A 26,030-nucleotide genomic window follows, 5' to 3' on the forward strand; every position below is an offset into this window, starting at 1 on the left:
ATTGGTTCATTCCTGCAATACAGCTTCAAAACCATCCCAGAACCTCGTAAATGCTTCCAGAGTGCTCTAAGAAAAGCAGTCAATAATGCCATTGAAACACACATGCATGCGCACACATACATTCATCAAAACAGGGTACAATGCTTTGTAGCACACATTTCCCCACTGCATAATGAAGCAAACACTTTTGAAAGGAATTGAATTCTATGTGTTTGATTCACAAAATGATTCACCACCAAGGGTAGAACAATGCAGGCCAGGGTTAAAAGTTAATGAACAAATTCCGCTGATTATGCTGCTGTGAAGTTGACTGCCGCAAATTGTGTCCATGTGGCCAAATAAAATGGCGCACTAAAGAACATTATGTGCCTGCTAACACACAGCGCAACAAACACAAGACAATGTTGCCATTGTCTCATTTCAGTCAATGGAGGGATAACAATAGGTTTGCACAAAATAAAAAGAATTATTTGCTGCTAGCACTCATTAAAATTTGCACTCTAACGTTATAGTTTGCAATAAAGTAAAACTGAAAAGCTGTTTCTATGTTAATTAGTATGTTTTCTTATAGGTCTATTGGCAATCTGACATCCAACCTTGCAAAAGCTGTTGCTTTATTTTAATGCTTTAGCATTCTTTAGGTACTTAACATTTTCCTGCCTACCTGAGTCACTGGGTAGTCGGTGATCGAATGGGTAGTGTGGCGGCTGCTGTGCTGAGGTAACAGAGTTCGAAACCAACCATCAGACCGACTTGGGTCAGTATGTGGCAATGTGAACTGCAGGAAGCGGTGCAAAGAGGTAGCTGCTATAGGTAGCTGCCTGTGGCAGCAGGTAGCTGCCATTGCCAACCGAAGCATGGAACTTTGTTGAGAAGGAAGTGGCTGTCTAGCTGGATGAACCAGATGTCTGGCATATCAATTCCCGAACACCCTACAACTGCAGGACATCTGCTGGACTGCGAAAGGCCACATCACTCATGCCTTGATAGAGTCGGTGCACTGATGTTGGCATGGCTGGGCTCGATCGTACAGGTCACCAATCTGTGGGACGCAGCATGAAGAGGTAGCTGCCATGGCCATGGTTTGTTTAGGCCGACCAGTCATGGGGCTGTGGGATCTCAGGAGCCGCAGCTACCGCAGCCGTTCAGGTTGAGCACCTAGCTTGTTCTCTTCTCGCGCAACCTGCACGTGAGCCGTCATCTTCTTTGCCAGCTCTGGAGGCGATAGTTGCGCCACTACATGAACATATGTGACACTCTTCAACGAACCTCTTTCACACCGACATGGGTCACTGTAGACATGGGACTGGTTAAATACTGGTTAAAAGTCAGCCTCTAGAGTGTGTGAAGGAGTACATTTACCTAGGCCAACTAATCACAGGGAACCCTGACCATAAGAAGGAAATTCACAGAATAAAAATGGGTTGGATCGCATACGGCAGACATCGTGAGCTCCTGATCGGAAGCTTACCATTATCATTGAAAAGGAAAGTATACAATCAGTGAATTTTACCGGTGCTGACATATGGGGCAGAGACTTGGAGACTGACAAAGAAGCTTGAAAACAAATTAAGGACCGCGCAAAGAGCTATGGAACGAAGAATGCTAGGCATAACTTTAAGAGGCATAAAGAGAGCGTTTTAGATCAGAGAGCAAACAAGTATAGACAATATTCTAATTGACATTAGGAGAAAAAAATGGTGCTGGCAGGTCATGTAATGTGCAGATTAGATAACCGTTGGACCATTAGGGTGACAGAATGGGTACCAAGAGAAGGGAAGTACAGTAGAGGATGGCTCAAGACTAGGTGGTGCAACGAAGTCAGGAAATTTGTGAGTGCTAGTTAGAATCAACTGGCACAGGACAGGGGTAATTGGAGATTGCAGGGAGAGGCCTTCGTCTTGCAGTGCACATAAAATAGGCTACTGCTAATAATGATGTATGTGCCATTCAGTCTGTGCTAGTCTTCAATGAGCCTCTTTGATGCCAATTTAGGTCATTGGGCATGTGCCAGTATGTGGGTGCCGTTCTTCAATGAATGTCTTTGATGCCAACTTGGGTAACTTGGGCATGTGCCAGTGGGAGTGTGCCACTCTACAATGAATGGAAATATTCCTTAAATTTCTCCGATGCTGAATGGAAACGAGCCCATGTTACAAGGGTTCCTCAAGGTCAGTAACCCGATGCATTAGCAGGCTGCGGCACAAATGCACTGGGCCTGTGCCGCTTTTCAACGAATGCCTTTCATACCAATGCTTTAGCAAGCTACACAATGCACTAGGTATGCACCAATTTTCAATGAACCACTTCCCAACTTTGTCACTGGGAATGTGCCACTGAGTATGCAGTCAAGTGAGGAAACAATTCTCAGCACTCGCAGGCACCAGCGCACCATGCTTCTTGTCTCGGAGGCCACGTGCGGACTTCTCGGCAGCGCCACCAGATGGCGCAGAGTGTCCAGAAAGAAGTGCAAGAGAGGAGCATGGTTGCTGTATGACACGCTTCTTAGTGTTCGGTTGGACCAGTGTGCTATGCATCTTGGAGACCATGGGCAGGCTTTGCGATGGCAGCTCTAGATGACAGTGAGTGTTCTTAGGGAAGCATAAAAGAGGAGTTTTGCTGCAGTACACACCTGATACATAACTTGCTTCAATGATGGCAATATGTTATGTCACTATACTGATTCAATGCTAAGACATTACCGTTGACAGTTATTGTGAGATGGGTTCTGCCACAATTTCTTTATTGCAATAGCAATTATATGGACACTCTAAGCGAATTTTTACTCTCGTCGTCACCGCGAAATTTCGTATATACTTAGATATATGTATCCTATATGCCACGCCATGCTATATTACATGCAGAGTATGCAGGTTATACTGCCACAACATTCTATCACTAAAGTTGCTCATACCAGGCCTTACAGTCCTGACAAAATTATTCCTCAGATTTTGAGAATCGCAGCCCACAAAGAAATGTCAGGAAACAAAACACAGGCAGCGCATGGCTTTCATCTTAAGTCTTCTCAGAGTTGAATATTAAAAATGCCAAACAATACCAGAGCTCAAACCTTAACATGATGCAATTTTATTGGCACAGTTGTGCACTACCTCTGGGATTGTACCAGGAAAGAGGCTTGAAACATACTCGATATGGCAAAGTGGTGGTAAAGTCCCGAAGAAAGATGTTGGTTTTAATTAATAAACGTAAATGAAATTGTCCGATGGCAGGATTCAAACAGAGGACCCCTAGCACAACAGCTCGTTTTTACTTAGCTTATGTTCAATTCATACTGCCTAGCTCTACACCTACGAGTCTTGCTATTCATGTATTATTATAACATGTTGCTATCACATTCATTGCTTTGCCCTTAAGGTCAAACTGTGATATCTTTATAAACACACTTTAGTAGCAGCATGTGCCATACATGAGTATAGCCTAACTACTGATGCATAACCCCCTTTATTAGAACACACCTGTTTAATGTACACAGGATGATACTGGCACCATTAGACACGGTGATCGCAAAAAGAAACCAAAACCGAATACACAACACATATTTTCTGTCTTGCAATGTACACTCTGGTAATCACATTGCTTATTTCTTTGCGTGCTTCTGCATGTTATTATTGAAAGTACTTGTGCATTTCCACTGCTTTTATCAGTGCCTCAGACATTCTCACACAACCTTATTGGAGCCTTTTATCAAGGGTCCGTCCTTTGGCAATGCTTGTAGTGAACAAAGAAATTAATTTCCTCAATCTAATTTTCGTACACACGTGTGTGCCAATATGCATTGCAAAGGCTAACAGCACTTATAAACAAATGGAAAACACAACCTCTCCTGAACTGCACAGCAAATGCTGTTGCTTCTGTGAATGTCAGTGACCTGTGTCATTAGCTGTCACAGACACTACGGCATTCTGCTAGTGAGCGCAAGGTCATCAGTGCAACTCCCAGCCATGGAGGTCGCATTCCGATGGAGGAAGATTGTAAAAATCCTCATGTACAGAGACATAGGTGTAGGTTAAAGAACCCCAGATGATAAAAATGCAAGCGCCTCCTCTACAGCATTTCTCTTAGCCCTCCGTGATGCCTAGGCTTCTTATGAAACAATATGTTATTGAAATGTATTTTGTTACAACGCAATTTAAGCAGGCTAAGTAACAGCAAGACAAATGCTTAAAGCGGCACCTGCTGGTACTTGAGCACAAGTGGGTGGCAGAGTTCGTAAACCTCGTTGTCCGAGAGGCTGCTTGAGAGACAGAACACTCCAACCACAGAGTACCCGAATGACCGCACGACTCCATCATTCTGCACAGCACATCCTATGCACCGGATACCTTTCTTGGAGATGTGGCCAAACACATAGCCGAGCGTTGGACTTGAGCTATGTGGGTGCTTTAGGAGTCTCTGCATGAGAGAAACGGCACTCTTGTCATATCTTCTGTGCAAGTAAAAAAAAAAAAAAATTGTTTGCTCAACAATCCCAACAAGTGAAAATTTTCGTAGCACATGTCACATTTCAAGCATATTAGCCCAAGAGCACAGATACAGTTCAAGCATATAAGGTGAAGCAGCGCCTCCTCTATTGGTGAATATATAAGTATTGCTAACGCTTTCACAACGCTGTTGTCGGCTTCCTTCCTTGAAAGTGGAAGAAATTAAGTTTAGCTCTGGCATACTGAGGAATTTGCAAAGGTTACAGTCAGGATTACGCCGATAAAGAATAATTTGGTAGAGACTCGTAACTAAATTACAAAATTTACGCTCTCCAAAAACATGGATGTTCTGGCGTTCACATAAGTTTTATATTCAATGACAGCGAAATCGGCGCGCTTGGTTTCGCACCGACTACTGACGTGCCAAGAAAATTAGCACGAGTGCACGCCACGTGGCTCGCAGACTTTCACAACGTGTCCTATGTCACATAACACTGGCGTCAAGGTAGCACAACTTGCAGCAATAAGGTGCATTTACTTGACAAAGCAGCTCTGAAAGCACCACGTCGCAAGCGGCAGGCATGATCGCTGTCCTCAAGGCGGAAGTCGGGTCAGTCGTTCTTTTGAGTTTGAGGTTCGTTTTTCCTTGCTACAAGTCACGATCAGAACACTACCGACAACCAGCCTTTGAAGAGAAGTTTGCTGTCCATCAAGATGACAGCATGACAGCAACGAGTTCACGCAGTTCACAGCTGGACCACTTCAGTCTGCACGACGGTCAAAGCCTTCAAAGTTCAAAGCCAGTTCAAGGTCGACTACAATCGGCCTGCGTTGGCTAGCCTGCCGAGATCAGCCATGAACACATGTTTGAACTTTAAGCATCAAATTTCTGTTAACCTTAACTGCTTAAACGTTCACTAAGATATATTAATAAATTAAAGTTATTCAATTACAAACCAGCGCTGGCCAAACATGAACTAGCAAAAACCATCATCATCAACATAGTTTGTGATCGTTCGTGGCGGCTTATCACGGCGTTTTCTGAAACTTTGAACGCGTCTCCGTCTCCATCACCACGACCTCCTTGCTTCTGTTTGCCCGTACGATTTGAGGCGAGGTATATTCCTTTGATATTCAGCATTGCGAGGCGGTGACGAAGCGTTGAGGAATGCCGTGGTTCCAGAGCTAAAATGCAGCCAACCGGCAAGAACGGGTGAGTGTCCTGCTGTTCACGGCAACGTCTTACGCACCGATCTGCTCGTGACGGGACGCGCAAGTTGGCGACTGCTTGGGTTTGCATCGGCGGCTTCGGCATGCAAACAACTTTATTTTCGTTGATGTGCGTAAGTTGACGTAAAACTCTTTTGGTGACATTACAGCTCGTAGGAGCGCGCGCGCACGCGGTAACTTTCCCATTTGCGTTGAAGTAATAAACCAGTGATGGGACAATAATCATGTGAGGTTATGAAATCGCCAGTGATCAATGAGCACATGCGTTTATGACGCCCGTGCATTAAGACGCGATCTGGTAAAGCATGTTGTGCATGCTTTCTTAGTACCCCCATAAGCATTTCAAGGTGTGTCAGTGCGATTATGTCACTCTCTCTCGGCAAAGATCAAACAAAAATGTCATATGCGGTGTTTGTGATGACCTTCAACAGCTGTGCCGTCGGTGAGCCGTTCAGAGAGCTCACGAGCGTACTACGCGGGCGTTTTGAGCAAAGATGCCGACTTCCTTTTTAAGCGTCGCTCCACCCACCGCTGCTCGGCAGGGCGTGCGTTGCAGTTCTCGGCGCGTAGAAAAGAACTGACAAAACCACCGCCGGCGGTCTTTGGCCGCTTCGAAGAAACCACGCAGGCGCTCTCGCTGCGAAATTCTCCGAGCTCGGGCAGTGCAGCGCGCTGTCTGGCGAGAGTCCAACCATGTCCAACTCTCCTGTTACCGGCCGCCTTAACGATTGTTGTCCAGCGCGCTCGAAGTTTCTTTCTTGGCAACGTATGGACTGTCAGTGTCCCTAATGCAAGCGCATCTGACCCACTTTGTGAATCTGGCCGTCGCGAGTGCTGTCTTTCCGTATTTGCGCCATTGAGGATACTCCGTACAAACTAAAAAGACAGCATAGATGAAAGCATTCCGTAGACTTGCGACTGACATCGCTTCTACTGCGCGAAAACCCTTTTAAACTGCGCCAGTTACTTCAAGTTTAACGACAGCTCCGAGCATATGTAGTAGGCATTACGCGGGCCGGACGGAAGCTCGGTGTATATATTTCGCGTTTCCCTCTTTTGCGCTCGTTGGCTGTGCGCGCACCGTTTACTTTGGCAGTACAGCGGTTCGTTATCGTTCAGCGGTGCATAAGCTATCATCGATGAGGCAGCGGCGTCCTTGCCGGCCAAGCGGCGTAGCTTCTGCTGGAGAAAGCGTTCGGTCGCGCCTCTCACACAAGAAGAGTCGGCGCGGCAGCCTTGTTTCGCTGTGGGAGCGGCGTGACCCAAACGCAGCCACCGATTGCGACCTTGCCCACCCAACGAGCCCGCGTGCCTGCGTCTGACTCACTCGTCGCCCCCCCTTCCACGCACGCACCGATGGCTCCCTCGTGAGCGCCCTCGCCGCACGTCCTCGCATCCTCCTCCGGCCGCTGATGCGCGGGTGTGTACGAAATGCGTGTACGCGATCCCACCAAGAAAGCTTGCGTTAGGAGGTCCCGAGACCTCAAATCATTTGCGCAGGCCGTGGTCGTACTCGTTTTCTTACTGTGCTTATGGCGCACCCAAAGTGAGGAGAAGTTAGGAAGTATGCAGACACGTTACGCAGCCAACATTATCATTGCATTCACTCCGGTCAGTGACCCATGTTCCGTCGTGCAACTTTCAGCGAAAGCGAAATTGGACTATGCTTGTGTAGACTGTGTAGACTCCCAGGACTATGCTTGTGTAGACGTTGAATTGGAGGGCCATGTGTTAATTTTCACCAATTGGAGTTTATTTACATGTGCCAAAGCATTGACTTACAATTTTGTCAGCCTTCTTTCCTTATCAAAATGCAGCTGCCATGGCTGGAAACCAACCCAACTTGTCCACCTATTGGCAGATACACATTGCATGCAGCTGTGCATATACATGAATGACGTGCATACATGAGCTGTGTGTATACATGACAGGTACTGAAACTTTTAGACCACAATCTGCCTTCAGTGTATAGATTAGACCTATTGCAGTGGCTCCCTGGCTGAGCAACAGTTCATAGGTTTGATTCCAGCCACCCCAGCCACATTCTGATGGGAGCGGAATGCAAAATTGCTTGTGTGCACATCAGTGGGTAGACGTCATTCAGTATGCTAAGGGCACTCACTCCTTGGGACAGGTCCTTAGAGAAATGAATGGCAACCAGACTTGGAAGCATGCAGCTTTATTTATTTCGCTATGTTTTCTCCATGTGACGAAGTGAAGTCCTGTGGCAAAGATGGAGAAGGTAGAAAGATGGTATTGTAGGTGCAGGGCTGACATTCACCTGCACCAAAATGAAAAAGAATTGTGAAGATCAAACTAAAGCAGAGTTTTAGTGAAGCAGATAATTCAACGGCCAAATAGTTCAAGGTACCGAACCAGCAAATATGTTCAACGAGTACCTTGCAAACCTGTCTTTTTCTGCGACTCTGGAAAACACTTTAGGGTATTTGAAAGGTGACTATGCTGATACGGTGTGCTTGAAAGGCTGAGATTTGCTTACTAATTATGCAGTTCAGATATGTCTTTGGAATTCAGGTGTGCCCTGTTAAATTTGCTGCAGATGTAATTGCTAAGCCACTAGCTCATGTAATCAACCTTTGTGTTTCCGGTGGCATATTCCTTGTTATATTTCAGAACGCAAAAGTTTGTGCCTTGTTTAAAAAGGGGGATGAAATGAGTTAGCAAATTATAGAGCGATTTCCATTCTGCCTATATTTTCCAAAATTTTTGAAAAAGCTTTCTTATCGATTGGTCTCTTTTACCAATAAGCACAACATAATCACAGAATCTCAATTTGGCTTTCGTAAGAACTGTTCCATGCAACTGGCACTCCTTAATCAAAAATAATTTGTACTTCAGAACATTGAAGTTGGAAAGTGTATATTAGGTATCTTTATAGACTTCATGAAGGCATTTGATTCTCTTGATATAAATCTGCTCATCCAGAAATTAGAATTCTATGGTATTCGGGGTGCATCTTGTCAAATTCTCATACCTTAACCATAGCCAGCAATATGTCAGTCATACCTGAGCCACCGCCAGCAATATGTTTCTATTGATAACACCACATCTTCACTTAAATGCACTTCGTCTGGAGTGATGTAAGATAGTATCTGAGAGCAATACCTTTTCAATATATACATAAATGATGTACTTAATGTGGACCCAAACGTTAAATATATTATTTACGCTGACAACACGAGCCTGTTTATTGCCGACGATGAGTGTGACAGGTTATTCCAGCGCGGAAACCAGGTTCTGCTTAAGCTGACCAAAGGGGCATCGTGTAATGGGTTAGTAATTAATGTTTCCATAAGTCATGCAGCTGTATTTCGGGCAAAAAGCAAGCACTTTGTACAACGTAGTCCATTCCTACTAAACGGAAGCCCTATTGAAGTTATTAACTTTAAAAATCTTGATGTATTTACTGACCCTATGTCCTGGGACTCTCGTACTGGTTATGTAGCTAACAAGGCAGCTCGTGCATTAGGACTTACCTACTGACACTGTGTCTTATTACCAACAAAAAAACTGGCTTTTAATTTATTACTCTTTATTTATGTTTTACATTGACTATTCTTTTCTCATGCGGGGAACCACCACTTCTACAAACATTTTGAATCTCAAAAGACTTCGAAACAAAATAATAAGAGTAATTGCTAATACCGTTCTCGATCGTCCGGCTCTGTCATTGCTTAAGAAATATGGCCTAATTAGTTTGGACCATGTCTATAATTATAAGCTGTGTTGTGTGCTACAGAATTAAATGAGGAAAAATATTCATTATTTATGTACTCTGGGTGACTTAAACATAAACACACACATATATATAACACTAAAAGTTTCGATTATTGGGAAGTGTGTCCCAGCAGAACTCATTATAGTGAAGACAGTTTATGTTCCATCATTCCTAGAATATTAAATTATATTTATGATCAAAATTTAATTATAGAATATTTCCCACTCGACCAGCCTAGTCAGCGTTATATGTAGCACTGATTTTATACTGTATTCTATTTTCTTTTTGCGCTCTTTGTGTGTGTAGTTTCTTATGCTAAGATAAACCGGAAATTTTTATTTATGTACCATGAAATGAATCATGGTATACCTGATATTTATAGTAACTCTTTTTGTACTTCTCCTCAATGCAAGTATTATTTGTGCAGTTGTTCACTTCAATTCATTGTGTGTAGTTCACAACGTGATGTATCATTCAGTAGATCTGTGGCCTAATGCTGACCCATGTCCAAGATAGAGGGGGTGAGAGCTTAGTCAGGCTGCCTAAAAACAGCTTTCCCTCTCACTCCTCATGTTCTGTATTGCACATGAAATAAACTTCTACTTCTAAATTCTATAAAACTAATGATGATGCATACATTTGTGTTTTTCTTTATACTATGTAACGTGTAGTCTTATACAATGTTTGTTTATGCACCACAAAGGTCAGAACTTTAATCCTGTGCAATTTTTATATTCATGCCCTACACCATTCACAAACCATGCCGAAATGGAAACACCAAACCAGGCGAGTTTGAGGTGTCTATTGAGCAATGTCAAAAGAAGTCAAGGCGATATATGGTGCTTGTTGAGGGAAGATTAGTGATGACAGGCACAGAGAAGTAAGACACACACTTAGCTACATTCTTCAATTGCTCAGCAGTTCTGCTTTACAAGTATGTGTGGGTTTCTGAGACAATGTAAACATGAACTAATGTATTTGTTGTGCAGCAAAATCAAATAACTATAGAAATCAAGGTTAACATGCAGATGGACAACATGAAAAGCAACACCACACCACCATGACACTTAAAATTAAACTGCCGAGCCTATCCTCAGCAAACCAGCGCAACTGCTTCTAGTATGCCACATTCATCCCACATACACCTGTCTCCCCCTGTTGCTAGTCATGTGCTCTGTTTATGCTGCCAGTGAGCATCCAGTGCCATCTGGTTACATTTTGTGCAAGCAATACTTAGAACTACAAATGGCATTGCATGCTGGAAATTACCCGCCACGGTGGCTTAGCGGCTATGGCGCTGCGCTGCTAAGCATGAGATAGTGGGATCTAATTCTGGCTGTGGTGACCGCATTTCGATGGAGCAAAAATGCCCATGTACCATGCATGCATTGGATGCATGTTAAAGAATACCTGGTGGTCAAAATTAACCCAGAGTCCCCCTCTACGGCGTGCCTCATAATCAGATCGTTGTTCTTGCATGTAAAACCCCAGAATTTAATTTGTTTAGCATGCTGTAAAATCTTACAGTTACTATATTATTACTATAGTAATGCAATGCTAAGCTGTAATGATGGTGTGCACAGGTGCTGGTGAGCCCAAGATGGCCACAGCGGCCGAGCGGCCCCCGTCCTTTGGCGAAGAGGTGCCCCGGCATTCCCAGCTCTGGTTGCCGCCTGTGCCTCGGCGCCGGTTCGAGGCCAACGGTGTGGCATCACCCTCCGCAATGCGGACCAGCCTGCAGAAGTTGTCCGAGGGGAGGAAAGCACGGCGCCTCACTTTCTTTCGCAATGGAGACCGCTTCGACAGGGGCCTGGTGTATGCACTCTCGCTGGAGAAAGTGCGCACCTTTGAAGCCCTCCTGGAGGATCTCACACGCATAATGGTGGACCTGCCTATGGTGAGCTAAAGGCACAATAAAAAGAGCCATTGAGTAGGGGTAGTGTCACAGATCACACATCTGGAATTGTGTATAGGCTAATATTAATGTGAGTGAAAGAAGAGTTGGTAAGCCAGAATGGGGCGTAAAAATGAATAACAGCTGGTGAGATAGCTCTCATGTCTCTCTCAAGCGCCCTATGATGTCATATAGATTTTGGAAGCATGTGCTCAGCTATGGGTAATTGCTTACCAATAAAAAATTATGGCATTGAAAAATAAGTAGTGACTTGATATGGCTATTTTTGCAAGCTACTTCTGCATAACAATAAGACAAGTGAACGAATATACTATGAAATCTATACTTGATGCCAGTGGTGTCACAGTTTTTGGCCATAGAAATTCAAGAAGGGAAAGTTTGTAGCTCATTTTCTCTTACATTGAACAACCCTTGCCTGCAAATGAAATGCAGATGGAGCTCTGAACAAATAATATACCAGTCTAAGCTAATGTTCCTCCTTAGTGTCCCATTAAAGGGATTTGAAAGGCATACATCAAATCAAGTGGGATTGGTGCAGTTATCTTTGAATTTGACTCTGCTGGGATATGCAAAATTGGTCCAAATTATCCTACACTTGAATGAAGAGAAGATGTGTTTGAGAAGAATGTCATCTGGGACTATTGAACATTCTGGATATGCGAGTTTTGTCCCCGTCAGCTTTTTTAGTTGATGGTGGCTTTTTCAATACTTTGATGCTTGGGAGGTGGGGGGTCGAGATTGTTGTGTAACATATTATTATTATTGTTGTTCTTGTTCTTGAAAACATATATACTAATAAAAGCTCCAAAAGAAGGAGTAGGCAGGTGTTGTGTACCTTGAAGATACACAGCACCTGCCTGTTCTTAATTAAGAAAGTAGGCAAAAGAAACATAGAATACTGGAGTGAATGAAAGAATAGTCTAAGGAATGGAAGGCGCACTTGGGAAGTTCACCATTGTAATGCAAGCATTTGCTATGGAAGTAATGAGTTCAGTAGTAGCCACTGAGGGCCATGCCATCAAATTTATGCATGTGGCATCCTGTGAATGACAATAAAGCTGGTGACATGACCTTATATGCTCAGTGTCTTAAGTATTCTCACATGGCTCATGTTTAACTTTTCTTGATGCCTGCATTCATCTGTTGTAGGGCGTCCGGTTCATCTTTTCCGAGGATGGGCGGGAGAAGGTGTCCCAGCTGGAGCATTTGTGCGAGGGCTGTGTCTATGTGTGTTCCTCGACAGACCACTTTGTACGGCTTCCGTACAGGCGCCAGGAGCCGCCTCGCCCCCACTGGACCTTGGGGCGCAGCACTCGAGGCATTCCAGGAACTCCGTCCTCCACACCTACTGCACACCACGACACCTTGCCCGCTAACCATGGTTTCGTGCGGCCCAAGCTCATAACAGTGAGTACGAACCAAGGCTCTCAAACTCTATGTTGGTACCAGGCCACACACAGAACATAGGGCAATGCTGGCCTTATCAAGACATTTTTGGGGGGGAGGCAGAGAGTATTGACAGAGATGTCTTTAGGCTGGTTAAAATGTGCAAAGGACAACACCTCAAGAAGGCTTTGCAAGCCACGCACAAGGGCTTTGCGAGTCATACATGTGTCGCTGGTGAAGTCTGAGTCACCTGGTATAGGCCAGTCTAGCTTCAAATGTAATATAGATCAGTTACTGCTAATAGATGCAGCGGTAGCTCTTGGATGTAGCCTCTGCCTCATGTGCATTGGGTATTTCCAAATACCCATTTGCCATGGGATATCCTTTCTCCTTTAATGCGAAGCATTATTTGCCTTTGCACTTTACACTTTGCAGCAGGTAGGGTGGTTGGCAGCAAGGTAGTTTACTGTCTTGCCTTAACTCCTTAACTGTCGTGATTAATTACAAAAATATTCTCAGAAGTGTGAAATTTTTTCAGGACCTGCATATTTTGCAGCATTTTGCTTGTACTTTTCGGAAGCTTTTGGCAATTTTTTGCAAAAATTGCCATAAATTCACGAGTAAACTCGTCATGGGTACCAGAGAACGGTCATTGTGATGACGAGTTATCTCGCCATTGGCAGTTAAGAGATTAATAAAAAGAAACTAATATGTGACCGACAATGGAATCGAACTTCTGTCGTTGAGCACAGCAGCTTGGTTCTCTAACCATTAGGCTACATTTGCATGCACTTCTCTCATTTCAAAGCCGACCAGCTCTTTGAGACGCTCGGCTTGTTTGCCCCCATGTCACTTCCTCATCTTCTTTTCTTATGCCAGCTCGCACTTAGACGCATTATGTTATACTGCACTACATGTATCTTTGGGACCAGCCCACTTTCCTAAGCACTTTCATGGAAGAAATTGTGTGGCGTTGTACTGACTTCATGATCACCCAAGATAATCATGCTCAAACATTTCTTCCCCAAAGTACAAATGTCATCGTTGTTTTAACATACATTACATAGCCATAGGTACGTATGATTGCATAACACGTAGTTACTGATGACATCACAATCTGTGTTTCTCTTGCTTACGCTCATGCACTACCTATGCAGGAAACAACAATTGCCATGTTTTAAGCTCGCATAGAACGAGCGGCATAGAAATTGTGCCCTTGCTGCCATATGATTGTCTTTCAACGTAGTCACCATTGTGCTGCTGTTGTCACAGACAGGTACGCTCAAGACAACATACGCTGAATTTACACAAACACGTTAATCCGCCTGGTATTGCTTTGTGGAACCCCAAACAATGCTAGGTGGCCAAGTACCTACAAAATCCTTCGCGTAATATTGATTGCCACAGTGCATGTGATCTGCACTTTTTGTAATTTAATGGTTAGAGATGTTTCCTGGCCTAGTGCTTCGCTGTGTGCAGTAGTTTCAAATATCAGAAAAAGGCTCCATACTGATTTTATAGCATTGGTATCTGGGGGTCCCTTCTGTACTGCAGGTGACCATGTAAAAGAGCATCTGCCTCGGGTGGGTGGCAGACCAGAACTGCCACTGGGAACATTTAAATTAAGTATAACAATTGCATTTTTTTTTATTATTATTCAGGTACCTCACGGGCTCAAACTGGAGTATTATGTGAGAGGGGTTACAAATTTGGGTGCGAACAGAAGCAGTGCGAACATTATTGGAACATTGTTATACAGCAGTAAAAAATAAAGTGGAATATGGAATGAAACAGAAACACTTCAAAACAAAATGCTACATATTCTTTCTTTGAAGATAACGAGGTCAGAGATGTGAACAATGCTATCCGGAAGACCATTTCAATAGATTATTGCATGTGGCAAAGCTGATGAGTTGGTTGTGGTGGTTTTTTCCCCAAAAGCCGTTTATGCAATAGGTATGAAGGTGATTATGCAATAGGTATGATGTGTGATTCGACTGCATGAGAGGTAGGGTAAATGGATGATGGCTATAAACAATTTTTTGGAAGTGGCAAACAAGGGCGATTGTTCTGTGAGATTCTAAGGATGGAAGGTACAACGGTGCCTTAATGTTAATTCCGGCTGTAGTCTCATGCAATAAAACGAGCGGTACAATTTTGTTAAGAGTTCAAGGGAATGAATGACATGGCTCAAGTGGAGAGTGTCTATGTTGGCGGTGGCACTCGCCTCCTGAAATCACGGGTTCAAAACATAAAATACTTTTATCATGGCTATTATTGAACCAATTAAAAAATTTGAAGTTCCACCCGAAAGGCAAAACACCAATTGCAATAACAAATTAGTAGATAGCTCTACGAAGTAAGGATAACAGTTTTATCGGCTGTATAAACTTGTAAACATTCGCTTACTAACTAAATTAACAGTGATAGAATGTGTGAGAGTGACTCAACGAAGACGTAGAAAAAAAGAGAGACAGCGCTGTCTTTGTGTGTCTGCTTCTCTCTACGTCCTTGTTCAGTCGCACTTACACATTCTATCATGTATTCAAACCAACTAGCCCGTCAGTGTGTTTTAACTAAATTAACCAGCACGGTGTCACGCGCACACAGCTGAACATGAACAAATCAAAGCTTGATGACAGCAGAAACTGTATGTGAAAACGCTACTGTTAGGAATCGCGGCAGCAGTCGTGAGCCAATTGACCTCCATGAATCTGTTGCTTCAACGCGAACGAAACGTCGAAAGCACAGCGCATATGAAGCTACCAGCACTATGCACACTCTACAAACATCGCAGATCACTTTGAAGATGAGGCCTGCGCAGGCACACACTTTGGCCACGTCGCAGATCAATTTCAAAACAAACGAGCACCAACGCCGCAGTAGACGCCGTGGTTGTCTCCACTCTGTACGCAGCGGTAGGCGAGGAGGACATGACGGTGGGTGAGGAGCCGCCGGAGAAAGCCCCTCCTCCTTCGCCTGACCCCCCTGCATCGCACGCCACAGGAGAGGGCACGCATCTGGGCTGTTTTCCTCGCAAATTTAGAAAATTTTTTTCAGGTACCTCACGGGCTCAGATACACAAGATTGCACCGTGTTCACCGGCTGACCCTCATATGCTTTCACCCATACTGCAACGGCAGAAATGCGCCTGGAGTGTCCATATAATTGCTATCGCAATAAAAAATTCTTGCAGTAGAATGTTCCCTAGAGGGCACGTAATAACTTCCAGTGTATAACCAAAATTTGCGATGTGGTCGGGTGAGGGGCCCTTTAAAATCAGTTGAATGTCCCAGTGATGATAGGTTACATATTCTTATGGTTATGGTGCTTGACCATATAGACCAAGTGCTTGCAGGGGACTCAAAAAATTCTTGGGCTCCCAGGACCAGCTCAGATGCTGCTGTTGTATGCATTGGTGCTCTGAACATTTGGATTTACAGTCGAACCTCATTACAAAGAAGTTGGTTCTGACATGAAAATATCTTTATTATATCCTATATTCTTTGTAAGCATTGTATTTTTAGATTCACTGAGGGCCTCCGCAAGCAAAATTCCTTCCCTATGTTCTCCCATTCCAGAGCAGGAGGGTCACATGATGCATACGTCACGAGCTCCTCCTTCTTTTTTCTTCTTTTTTTCTTGCTTTTTTGCTGCGCAGCACACTTCCACTGACAGTCTCGCGTGCAAGCTGTTGTGTTTGTCTCGTGTCACACAGCACACGATTTTGTGCACTGTACACGAAAACACCTTCCTAGCGGTATAAGTCAGAAGCTACAGGAACACTGAGACAGACGCAAGCATATCGCAGAGAGTGAAACTCTAGAACATGGTTAAAAATGACATGGTTTTGTTCTCAGCGTGCGCGACTGCACATGAAGCAGACGAAACGGAAGTACCTCTCTCTTGCTGGGGTGCAAAGTAAATCAAAAACACCCAGACATTCGGTTTGTGTGTTTTATTATTTCTCCAAACTTTAATTCGTCTATTTAAGCAACAGATCAAACAAATAACTTCTGTTGCCTTGAATAATTCTGAAAATCATGTGTCACTCTGAGCGAAGTAACAGCACTGCCATGTTCACAGACGCACTTGTGTGATATACATCAACTCTCCGGCAGGGAGCGCGGCACCTTCGAGGTGCAGGGCAAGCAGTGTTGGGTTTGAAATTTAAGCTCTTTCCATTCCGCGTGTGGACGTAATGCTTAGCAGTTATGATTGTTAGCACGCATTGTATGCACTGCACTTGTCAACTCATAATGGCCAGTCGTGGTGAGGGGCCCTTTAAGAGCAGACCATGAACACCATTCCTTTTTTCCCAGTTGCATTATGTCTCTTTTAAAAGGAAATATTTGAGGTGAATGTCATGAGTTGGCTAGATTCAAAAACATTTGGCGACAGAGCTCAGAGCAGTGGTGATATCATAATTGCAGCCATGGTCAGTGTGTGACTGATTTACTCCCTATGTTTATCACCTCTTGCATATATTTACCAGTAGAGTTCAGCCTTTCCTTATAAGCATGCTGCTTGGCATTCTTTGCAGGTTATTCGCAATGGAGTGCGTCCAAGGAAAGCAGTGAGAGTACTGCTGAATCACAAAACAGCTCGATCATTTGAGCAGGTGCTTGACGATGTCACACAAGTAATCAAGCTTGACTCCGGTGCTGTGCGCAAGGTGTTCACTCTTACAGGAAAGCCGGTAAGTCCTTTTAATGGCAGTAGCCATGCATGAAGTCGCAAACACAATACCCTACGATGATGGTTGTTTGTTGGTTTGTTTGTCATTAAAAATTCCACTAATATTCTATGTCCCCGAGCAGGGTTCGTGCTCTCGACATTGCATTTGCACGCCAGGTGCTCTCACCACAGTACCATGGCAGTTTCATTAGAGTGACATAATATTGGAAATATGTTACACAGCTCAGTGGACATTCAGCAAGGCAATGAGACACTTCAAATGCTCCACTTTATGTATGCTTCGCAATAACCTAGAGTGCGCAGTTTTAAGCATCTGAGTGCTGCTACAGTGAAAAGGCAAGTGCGATAGGAAGCACCACTTTGCATGCGCTTCACTGAGCACTAAATTCTGACATTGCATTAATTGGATGCTGCATGTGGCAGTGCATAGACAGGGACACTACGACCTTACTTTGCAAGTACTGAAATGCTATGTGCAACTATGGAAAGCCACATTTCTTAGTACAGTGAAACCTCGTTAAACCGTAGTTGGCCGGAGCTCGGAAAAAGTATGTACTAAATGGTAATAAACGAGAAGAAAGGGGGTTAACCGAGGGGCCCGATTTTTATTAGTCATATCATAAGAAGTCAACAAACACTGACATCAAGGACAACATAGGGGAAATTACTTGTGCTTAATAAATGAAGTAAATAAACGATAAATTAATGGAAATTAAAGTGGATGAAAAAACAACTTGCCGCAGGTGGGAACCGAACCCACAACCTTCGCATTTCACGTGCGATGCTCTACCAGTTGAGCTACCACGGCGCCGTTTTCCCATCCACTTTCTTGGGTATTTATATGTCCTAGTAGAACCCTGGGAGTGTTAGCCAGCGCGACCACTCACAGACCTTGGCGGCGGACGTGGAACATCTTTTTTGCCGCAGGCGTCATGAGAACGTGATCTTTTAGAGTGAAGGGTGAAGTACTAAACAGTAGTACTTCTTAACCAAAATAGCATGCTATCACCCACTTACCTGTCAAAAACGGAACTCAGAGAGAGTGCAATGAAAGGGGAATAAACATGCAGTATTTATTCACTTCGTGTGACAAAAGTGTTATTTTCGTTTGATGCCACCGCGGCCTAGCAGCGACGACAGCGACCTCAAACTTACTGAAGCTGCGAGCCAGCCTTTCATGGCAGATTCCTTGTTGGTGTTGCATGTTCTCCATGCATGCGGGCGGTAGCGCTGCAGAAGTCGTGGGGTGCCTTCTTCATTGCAGGGTGCTGTTCTCGTCACAATTGCATTTATGAGGCTGACGTAACGCTCAGCTTCTGCCACTGTCAGGCCTTAATTGCCCATACTGTTGCTTTCTGTGTCGTTCTTATCGCTGTCACTAGTCAGCACTTTGGCAACAACAGAGGCAACAATGGCGAAAAGTCAAACCTCATAGCCAACGTCTCTTCGCGGTCGCAGCAGCACTGCCGAGCAACTTCTTCGCATTCCAAATGCCACACGCCATAGTCAACTGCAGATCCCTCTCACGTGCCAGCGCCGACTTCTTCGTGTCACCTTCAATAGCACAAACAATGTCTAATTTTTCTTCTATGCCAAGCACACGGCGTCTTTTTTATCTGAGCTTTGGCATGATGTGAGTCCTTGCTTGCACGATGCCACAACCTCACAATGCTCTCTGGCACCACGCCAAAATGATGTTGATGTTGATGTGGTTTCACGCATAAATGCACAGGGCGCTTGGAGGCCGTTGTTCTGATCTCTGATGCTTGTTCTGCCGGGCTGCCCGATGGAGACAACGCACCGCCGTGTTCGCGCAATGATAATGGGAAACTATGTGTTAACAGATACGTACGCAATAAGCTGGTACAGTTTATGCGGATACAAAACACATTATGTTCAATGGCCGCTCAGTCGAGGATTTGACTTTGCTACTTTTAAAACTAAACTACTGCTTAAGCGGGTACGTTTTAACGAGGTTTTACTCTACGTGCAACCAGATACCTGTAGTGATGAATAATAAACTTGAAACACTTGTTAGGGGTAATGTCAGTAAATGGGCAGTCCCTTGTAATAAGGTGTCGTAATATTGTATAGCTAAATGGCATAAATGTGTTATGTAGTGCTTGTGGCAAGCACATTTATCGGAGGAAGTGTGGCTTCCCCTCAGCTTGTGCCATTAAGTCTTGTTCGCTCTCAGAAGTAAAGAGCCTTGTAACTGAGTTTTTCTTTTTGTTCCAAATGCTTTCAGACATGAATGGGCGTATTGAAAAAGGTGATGGCGGCATTGTATGTACCATAATTTTTTATGTGTATCATGCCGCCATATATAACCTGCACCTCCAATTGCAGCAGCCTTGAAAGAAAAAAAAATTTATGCATATAGCATGCAGAAGTAGCTGCATACAATGGCGCGCCGATGGCGTGTCGGCGTTTTCACGTGAGACAGGTGGGCGAGCATTGTGGGGATGCTGATGCGGCGGGCGCCCACACACTGTTCTCGATTGCACATTTTCTTGTTACATAGAATCTAGTGTCTGGAAAACGTTTCATACGATCTCAGTTAATTTTGGCGATGTACTGAACATTGGTGTGGGAAAATTGTGTTTTCCAGAACCATATGAACCAGTAAAAAATAAGCATAACTATATTGGGTCATTTTTCTGTGTTCTCGATCACGAACGTTGGTACCTTGGAATCGTGTGTAGTGGGATGGTATTAAAGAGGTTCTACTGTATTCTGAGCTACTTCCTTATGCAAACCATGGATTATGTCATACATTACAGGTGACCACTTTGGCTGACTTCTTCGGTCCAGATGACATATTCATTGCATATGGCCTCGAGAAATATTCGCATGATGACTTCGATCTAGACTCTGAAGGTTGGCGCTCCTTTCATTATTTTTCTTATCAGCCTGGAAGCACAGTTCTGAAATTGTATAGAAGCTGTGCAACTTTCTTTCCTGCTTTGCGGTAATGTGCCACCAGTATCACTCGGTTAGAGGTTTACTCTGCTTGATATATTTTCTTTGTTCAGTTTTGAACGTAGTATCATGCTGTAAGTTAGTTTATGGCACTAAGGATTTAAAGATGAAGGCATAGGGTCATGGTAGTTGGTGCAAATGAATATCTGCCAATTGATGTTAGTCTCAGGATTTCTAGACACTGACCTAGACCTTGAACACTTGCGGCCCTTGATTCTAGAATGGGATGTGCATGCCAAAGGTATTATACAGTAGAATGTTGATGATATGGTCACACCTGATGCGAATTTCAGGGTGACACAATTGTTCAATAGTCCCAGCCCAAGTTCATTACCTTACAATGTGCTAAATTTCTGATGTTATGAACTGCCTTTCGCGCTATGGAGTGTAATACAAACAATTGAGCCACCACACGATCCTCAGCGGAGCCGGCAAGAAGGCCCCAGCACACCAGTAGAGTGATTGACAGAGCAGCAGCACTGCGGTCTCATTCCTGTTGCCAGAATAACCTGTCACTTTGCCGTCACTCCACCTATGCACATACCCCCCCCCCCCATAAAAAAAAAGAAAAAATACCCTTGCTTTTTCCACTATCACGCAACTCGGCTGTTTTCAAACACCTTGTAACTTTATTAGGAGCCAGCAATCTCACACGACCCAGTTTTACATTACATGTATTACACGCCTCTTACGTCTTTGGTGCCTGATGACAAGTAGAAACTTTTCTACCTTTGTACCCGTCAGATCGTGCGATACAAAGTAGCTCTGCCACCGCCAATAAAGGCAAACAGGATCCCTTATCTTGCGTAAATCATGTCCATATCACCATCATGCATCAGCTTGGACACAACAATGAAAAGTCCTAAGATTGTGGGAAATTAAATAAAGAAGTCGGAAGCTTTGAGCAAGTTGGCCATTTCACTGCAGCATTTCCCCTTATTTTTCTGGGGTTTTTCTTTTTCTGTTTTTGGGTGAAACAAATTTCGGATATGAATATTTTCCTTCTCCTGAGAGATTTCTATCTGTCATCAAGATTGTACTTTATTATGGAGCTAATTAGTAGAGCTCCTATTGTTCATTATTTTACAATTTCTGATGTCTGTCAACATGGTAGGCAGGTTGCCAGTAAAAGCAGGCTCATTTCTACTGGTCTGTGTATGAGAATTACTAGGATTCTAAGACAGAAAAGGTCGTGTTTTGTTTTACAGTGAAGATGTTTATGGCTACACTCTTAAAGAAGTTTGCACCCTTTGGGGCTTATTTTGTCCCACAACAATAATCGTCATCTCCCTTACATTACCTTTCTTGAAAAATCTGCTCGCTACTTTCCTGTCAACAATACTATGTCACGCTAAAGTGCACATGCCATCTCGGACCTGGAAGTACCAGGCTCGCAGCTTTAAAGAAAGAAAGCGCAAGCAAGGCAGATGTTGACTATTGTTATTGGACAAGATACTCCCCAAAGGATGCAAACTCTTTTAAGAGTGTAGGTTTCCTTGCATTTTTGTTCTATGTCAACAAAAGCTATCATCGTCAGCAATGGCTCGTACCCTCCGTAAGCAAGCAAAAAATGCAATGATTCATTCCTCTTGTAATGCATAAGATGCTTGGCCAACGTAACGATGCCTTAAACCATCAGTTGCCAGCATTTTAATAAAGTTATTCCTATCCTAATGCATAAGATATATAGTCTTCACATATGTACATAAAGAAACGTGTGTGCATACCTTTGTTCAAAATTCTCTCTCACTTCTGTTCTGTGTGCTAAACAGCTTCACTGGTCATTCACTTGTGCCGGCTTGAATGGCTCACAATTTTTTTCCTTTTTTTTCTTTTAAAGACTTTTTGTGTGTGCATATGCATCTGTAAGCTGCTTGCACATATATTTTCTTTCTTTTCACAGAGTGTAAGCATCTTAATGGCGCTATGCGAGTGCGCCGAGAACAGCGTTTTTCATGTGGTCGACCAATGTCTCCCATTTCAGACGGTAAGCACCCACCTAACTTGCTTTTGGGTTGCCTTCACTTGGTTCAGTGTTTTGCTTCTTTTTTTTTTTTTTCTTACAGGGCCCCTCACCAGGCCCCATAGCAGATTTTGGTTATACAGTGGAAGTTATGTGTCCTCTCGGGAGTGTTCTGCCACTAAAATTTTTCGAATCGGCTCATTGATAGCCAAGATAGAAATATTTCAGTGCCACGAACCCATGATTTCAGCAGGCGGGCTCCACTGCCAAGCAAGACTCCACTCGCGCCGTCCAGCCTACTCAAGTGAAGTTCCTTCCCTGCATTCTCCCATACCGGACTCGGGGATCGCGTGATGCATATGTCACAGGCCCCGCCTTACATTTTTTCTTCTCCTTCCTTTTTTTTTCCCCCCCCCCCCGGCACTATGCACTTTCGCTGACGGCGTCGCACGCAAGCTGTTGTCTTGTTCGCACATCACACAATTTTTTGCACTGTGCACAAGGAAACATGACTAGCAGTATAATTCAGTGCTACATGAATACTGTGGCAGAACAAGCAGATCGCAGAACATGATCAAGCGCTGGAACACGGTAGAAAATGGCATAGTTTTGGTACCTGCACACCTGATCACACGACAGTAGGAACAAGCAGATGAAGCGTAAGTACATCTCTCTTGCTTCGATGTGAAGTAAAACAGAAAACACAAAGACATTCTGTTTGTATGTTCTATTATTTCTCTAAACCTCAGTTTGTCAATTCAAGCAACAGATCACACAAATAACAGATGTTGTCTTGAATAATTCTCGACGTCACCATGTCACCACAAGCGACATCACACTGCGGACACGACTACGTCACTGTCCAGCTTGTAGTGCAGTGGCCACGAGGAGAAGAAAAAACGGCGTTCTGTTTGAAATTTCAGATCTTTCTGCAGCGCGTAGCAATGTAATACTTTGCAGACACGATCATTATCGCGCAATGTATGCTCTGCCAGGTGGACACCAGGTCTGGCCATTTTGAGCTGGAAAGTACAGTGCGTACAGTGCGCACTAACGATCATGTCTGCTAAGTATTACATCACTACTTGCTGTGCAACGAGCTGAAATTTCAAACCAAACGCCATTTGCCCTTCTCCTGGTGAGCACCACGCTCCCAGCTGAAGAGTCGACGTATATCGTGCAAGCGTGCCTATGTATACATGGCAGCATACGGCAGTGCTATTGCATCGCTCATAGTGGCACGTGACTTTAAGAATTATTCAAGGCAACAGAAGTTATTTGTTCGATCTGTTGCTTAACTAGACGAATTAAAGTTTAGAGAAAAATAAACCTACAAACTGAATGTCTGCATGTCTTTGTTTTACATTTTACTGTAGCAAGGGAGATGTACTTCCATTTCGTCTGCTTGTTCACATGTCATGCAGTCGTGCACGCAGAGAACAAAACTATGTCATTTTCTACTGTGTTCCAGCCTGCAATCATGCTCTATGATTCATTTGCGTCTGCCTCAGTGTTCATGTAGCACTGACTTATACAGCTCGTCAGGGGTTCTCGTGTGCAGCGTGCAAAATCGTGCATTGCGCAAAATGAGACAAACGCAACCACTTACATGCAACGTCATCAGCAGAAGGGCACCACACAGGAAAAAAAGTGAGGAAAAAAAAATAAAGAATGAAAATGCATCTAGCCTGTGATGTAAGTGCTGCGTGATCCTCGAGCTCTAATATGGGAGAACGCAGGGAAGGAATTTCACTTGTGGAGGCCAGACAGGGCAAGTGGAGAGAGTGTTATCTTGGTGGTGATGCTCGCTTCCTGAAATCGGGGGGTCACCGCAATGAAATATTTCTATGTCGGCTATTAATGAACGAACTTGAAAAACTCTGGCGGTAGAATGCTCCTTAGAAGGCACATAACAACTAGCGTATAACCGAAATTTTCTGTGTGGCTTGGTGAGGGGCCCTTTAGATAACTAACAGACCTGTGATGTACAGTAAAACCTCGTTAATATGTGCCTGCTTAATAAGTAAGTCCGGTTTAAATATAGTCGCAATGAATCCCCCATCCTGTTTCCAATTAACCTAATGTATTGGCCGACCACTTAAGCCATAGTCGGTTAACGCATGTGAAACGGTTAGCGCATAGTATTTACTTCATTTGGTGGCATGTATAAGCATGTAATCAGCAAAATGTCATGCGCGCAGACCCTATATAGCGAAATTGCTGCACCCAGACCTTTCCCGGACTGCTGTCGCCACCGATAGCGGCATTGAAATGTGGTAGCCATGGCGTGTTTCCTGGACCCATAGCCCCTAGTGTTTCCATGTCGTCATCATGGGTGATGTCGTGAATGGTGGTCTTTCCGTATCCGACACAGCTAGTGCGTTGACCACCGTGAAGGGCATTGGCAGAGACATGGAGCCTGATGGAGAAACTGGCTCGTAGCCTTGCAGAGTTTAAGGATGCCGTCGCTGCTGCAAGGTCGCTATGGCGACAAGTGAAAATCAGATTTATTGCTGCCTGCTCTCAAAGAAAACTTGTCTGTGTGTGTTTGAGTAAGAATTAACACTTTTATTTATTTTTTGGCCGGTAAGTCTGTAGTTTCTCATTTGCCGTTGTCTGTTTATTAGTACATCACTTAGTTCGTACCTGACCCACGTTCCCTGTCAACTACAAATTAACGAGGTTTTGCTGCACCTTGTTCTTTTATGTCGTGGAAGCTTGTGCTTTTTAGGATCTGTGGCCATATTTATTCTAGTTAAAGACTTGTTCTGTGCATGTGTCTCCTGCATCGGTCATCCAGTTTTACCTGTTCTTCTTTACCAGTGTAAAACACCATTATTGGCACCGGGACAGCCATGGTGACCAATGGCTGGTATTTTTTTCCTTCTGCATTTACAGTGTCTTCAAACCTGAGTTTTCAGAGCTCTCACTCCATTTCACCCAAGGCATCTAAAAAGCTTCATTTTACAAATCATGTAAGTAGTGAGGCTTGTGGCCAGCCGTGAGAGGGGGGGGGGGGGGACGATTTTTTCACGTGTATGGTGACTTGTGATTTTGATTCCCATAAGCACTTTCCTCAGAGAGCTATTCACTAATTGGATGGCACAGTGCAAATAGTTAAACTGGTTCCACTGTGGCGAAGGTTACCAGTCCAGTGGATGCCGTTGATATAAATGTTGTGAGTTTAGAAATTAACAGTCCTGCTGTCTGCTGTAGAAGACTGTGTGCTTTGCTTCTGAAACAATGTCACACTGTGATTTGGAGTACAGTAGTAGCACTCATAGGAGTCAAGGCTGGAAAGTAGTGTGTTCCTGCCTTTAATTAGCAGCCATTTGTAAAATGCAACTCCAATTGAGTTTTGCAAACATTTCACATACTGCATGACGCCTGTGGTGGGACATCAGCCACCGTCACCTTGGGTAGTGCTTGCTAACACTGCTAGGGCAAGATCTTGCACACATGCACAAATACCCATAAAAGTGCATGAAAGGATAGCCGCAGCCATAGAGTACTTCACATGTAATTCGAAATGTGTGAGTTTGGCTTCTGCCGGGAGCAATCTTTTTTTATCCACTTTCATTTCCCTTTGTCTATTCTAAATTGCAATTACCTAATAAGTGCAGTTAATTTCCCTTATGTCTTCATGCCCTTATATTTATTGTTGGTGTCGTATGG

The 26,030-nt window shown here is 43.9% G+C and overlaps 2 protein-coding genes and 1 non-coding gene across 5 annotated transcripts in view; 1 reads left to right on the forward strand and 2 right to left on the reverse strand.

The window, feature by feature from the left end:
* Positions 1–5,249, reverse strand: part of Ufsp2 (UFM1 specific peptidase 2) — a 42,679-nt gene extending 37,430 nt beyond the window's left edge. The window contains exons 1-2 of the mRNA XM_065433619.2: positions 4,981–5,249; positions 4,195–4,413 (exon numbers count right to left, since the gene is read on the reverse strand). Coding sequence (XP_065289691.2) covers positions 4,195–4,413; positions 4,981–5,025 — 264 coding nt within the window. The 5' untranslated portion in view covers positions 5,026–5,249. The remainder of the gene's footprint in view (positions 1–4,194; positions 4,414–4,980) is intronic.
* A 220-nt stretch (positions 5,250–5,469) lies between these two features.
* Positions 5,470–26,030, forward strand: part of LOC135903190 (serine/threonine-protein kinase DCLK1) — a 43,445-nt gene continuing 22,884 nt past the window's right edge. The window contains exons 1-7 of one of the 3 annotated variants that reach the window (XM_065433595.2): positions 5,470–5,655; positions 10,995–11,308; positions 12,476–12,733; positions 17,256–17,411; positions 20,194–20,290; positions 22,296–22,379; positions 25,254–25,330. In XM_065433595.2, the coding sequence (XP_065289667.2) occupies positions 11,012–11,308; positions 12,476–12,733; positions 17,256–17,411; positions 20,194–20,290; positions 22,296–22,379; positions 25,254–25,330 (969 nt within the window). In that variant the 5' untranslated portion in view covers positions 5,470–5,655; positions 10,995–11,011. Of the gene's footprint in view, positions 5,782–6,349; positions 7,093–10,994; positions 11,309–12,475; positions 12,734–17,255; positions 17,412–20,193; positions 20,291–22,295; positions 22,380–25,253; positions 25,331–26,030 lie in introns of those variants that run through there. The other 2 variants (XM_065433601.2, XM_065433608.2) reach the window with 2 other exon arrangements.
* Positions 18,146–18,218, reverse strand: TRNAS-UGA (transfer RNA serine (anticodon UGA)). Its single transcript has one exon. It is a non-coding gene; the product is annotated as a tRNA-Ser (tRNA).

Source organism: Dermacentor albipictus, chromosome 3, assembly GCF_038994185.2.
Source record: "Dermacentor albipictus isolate Rhodes 1998 colony chromosome 3, USDA_Dalb.pri_finalv2, whole genome shotgun sequence".
NCBI lineage: Eukaryota > Metazoa > Arthropoda > Arachnida > Ixodida > Ixodidae > Dermacentor > Dermacentor albipictus.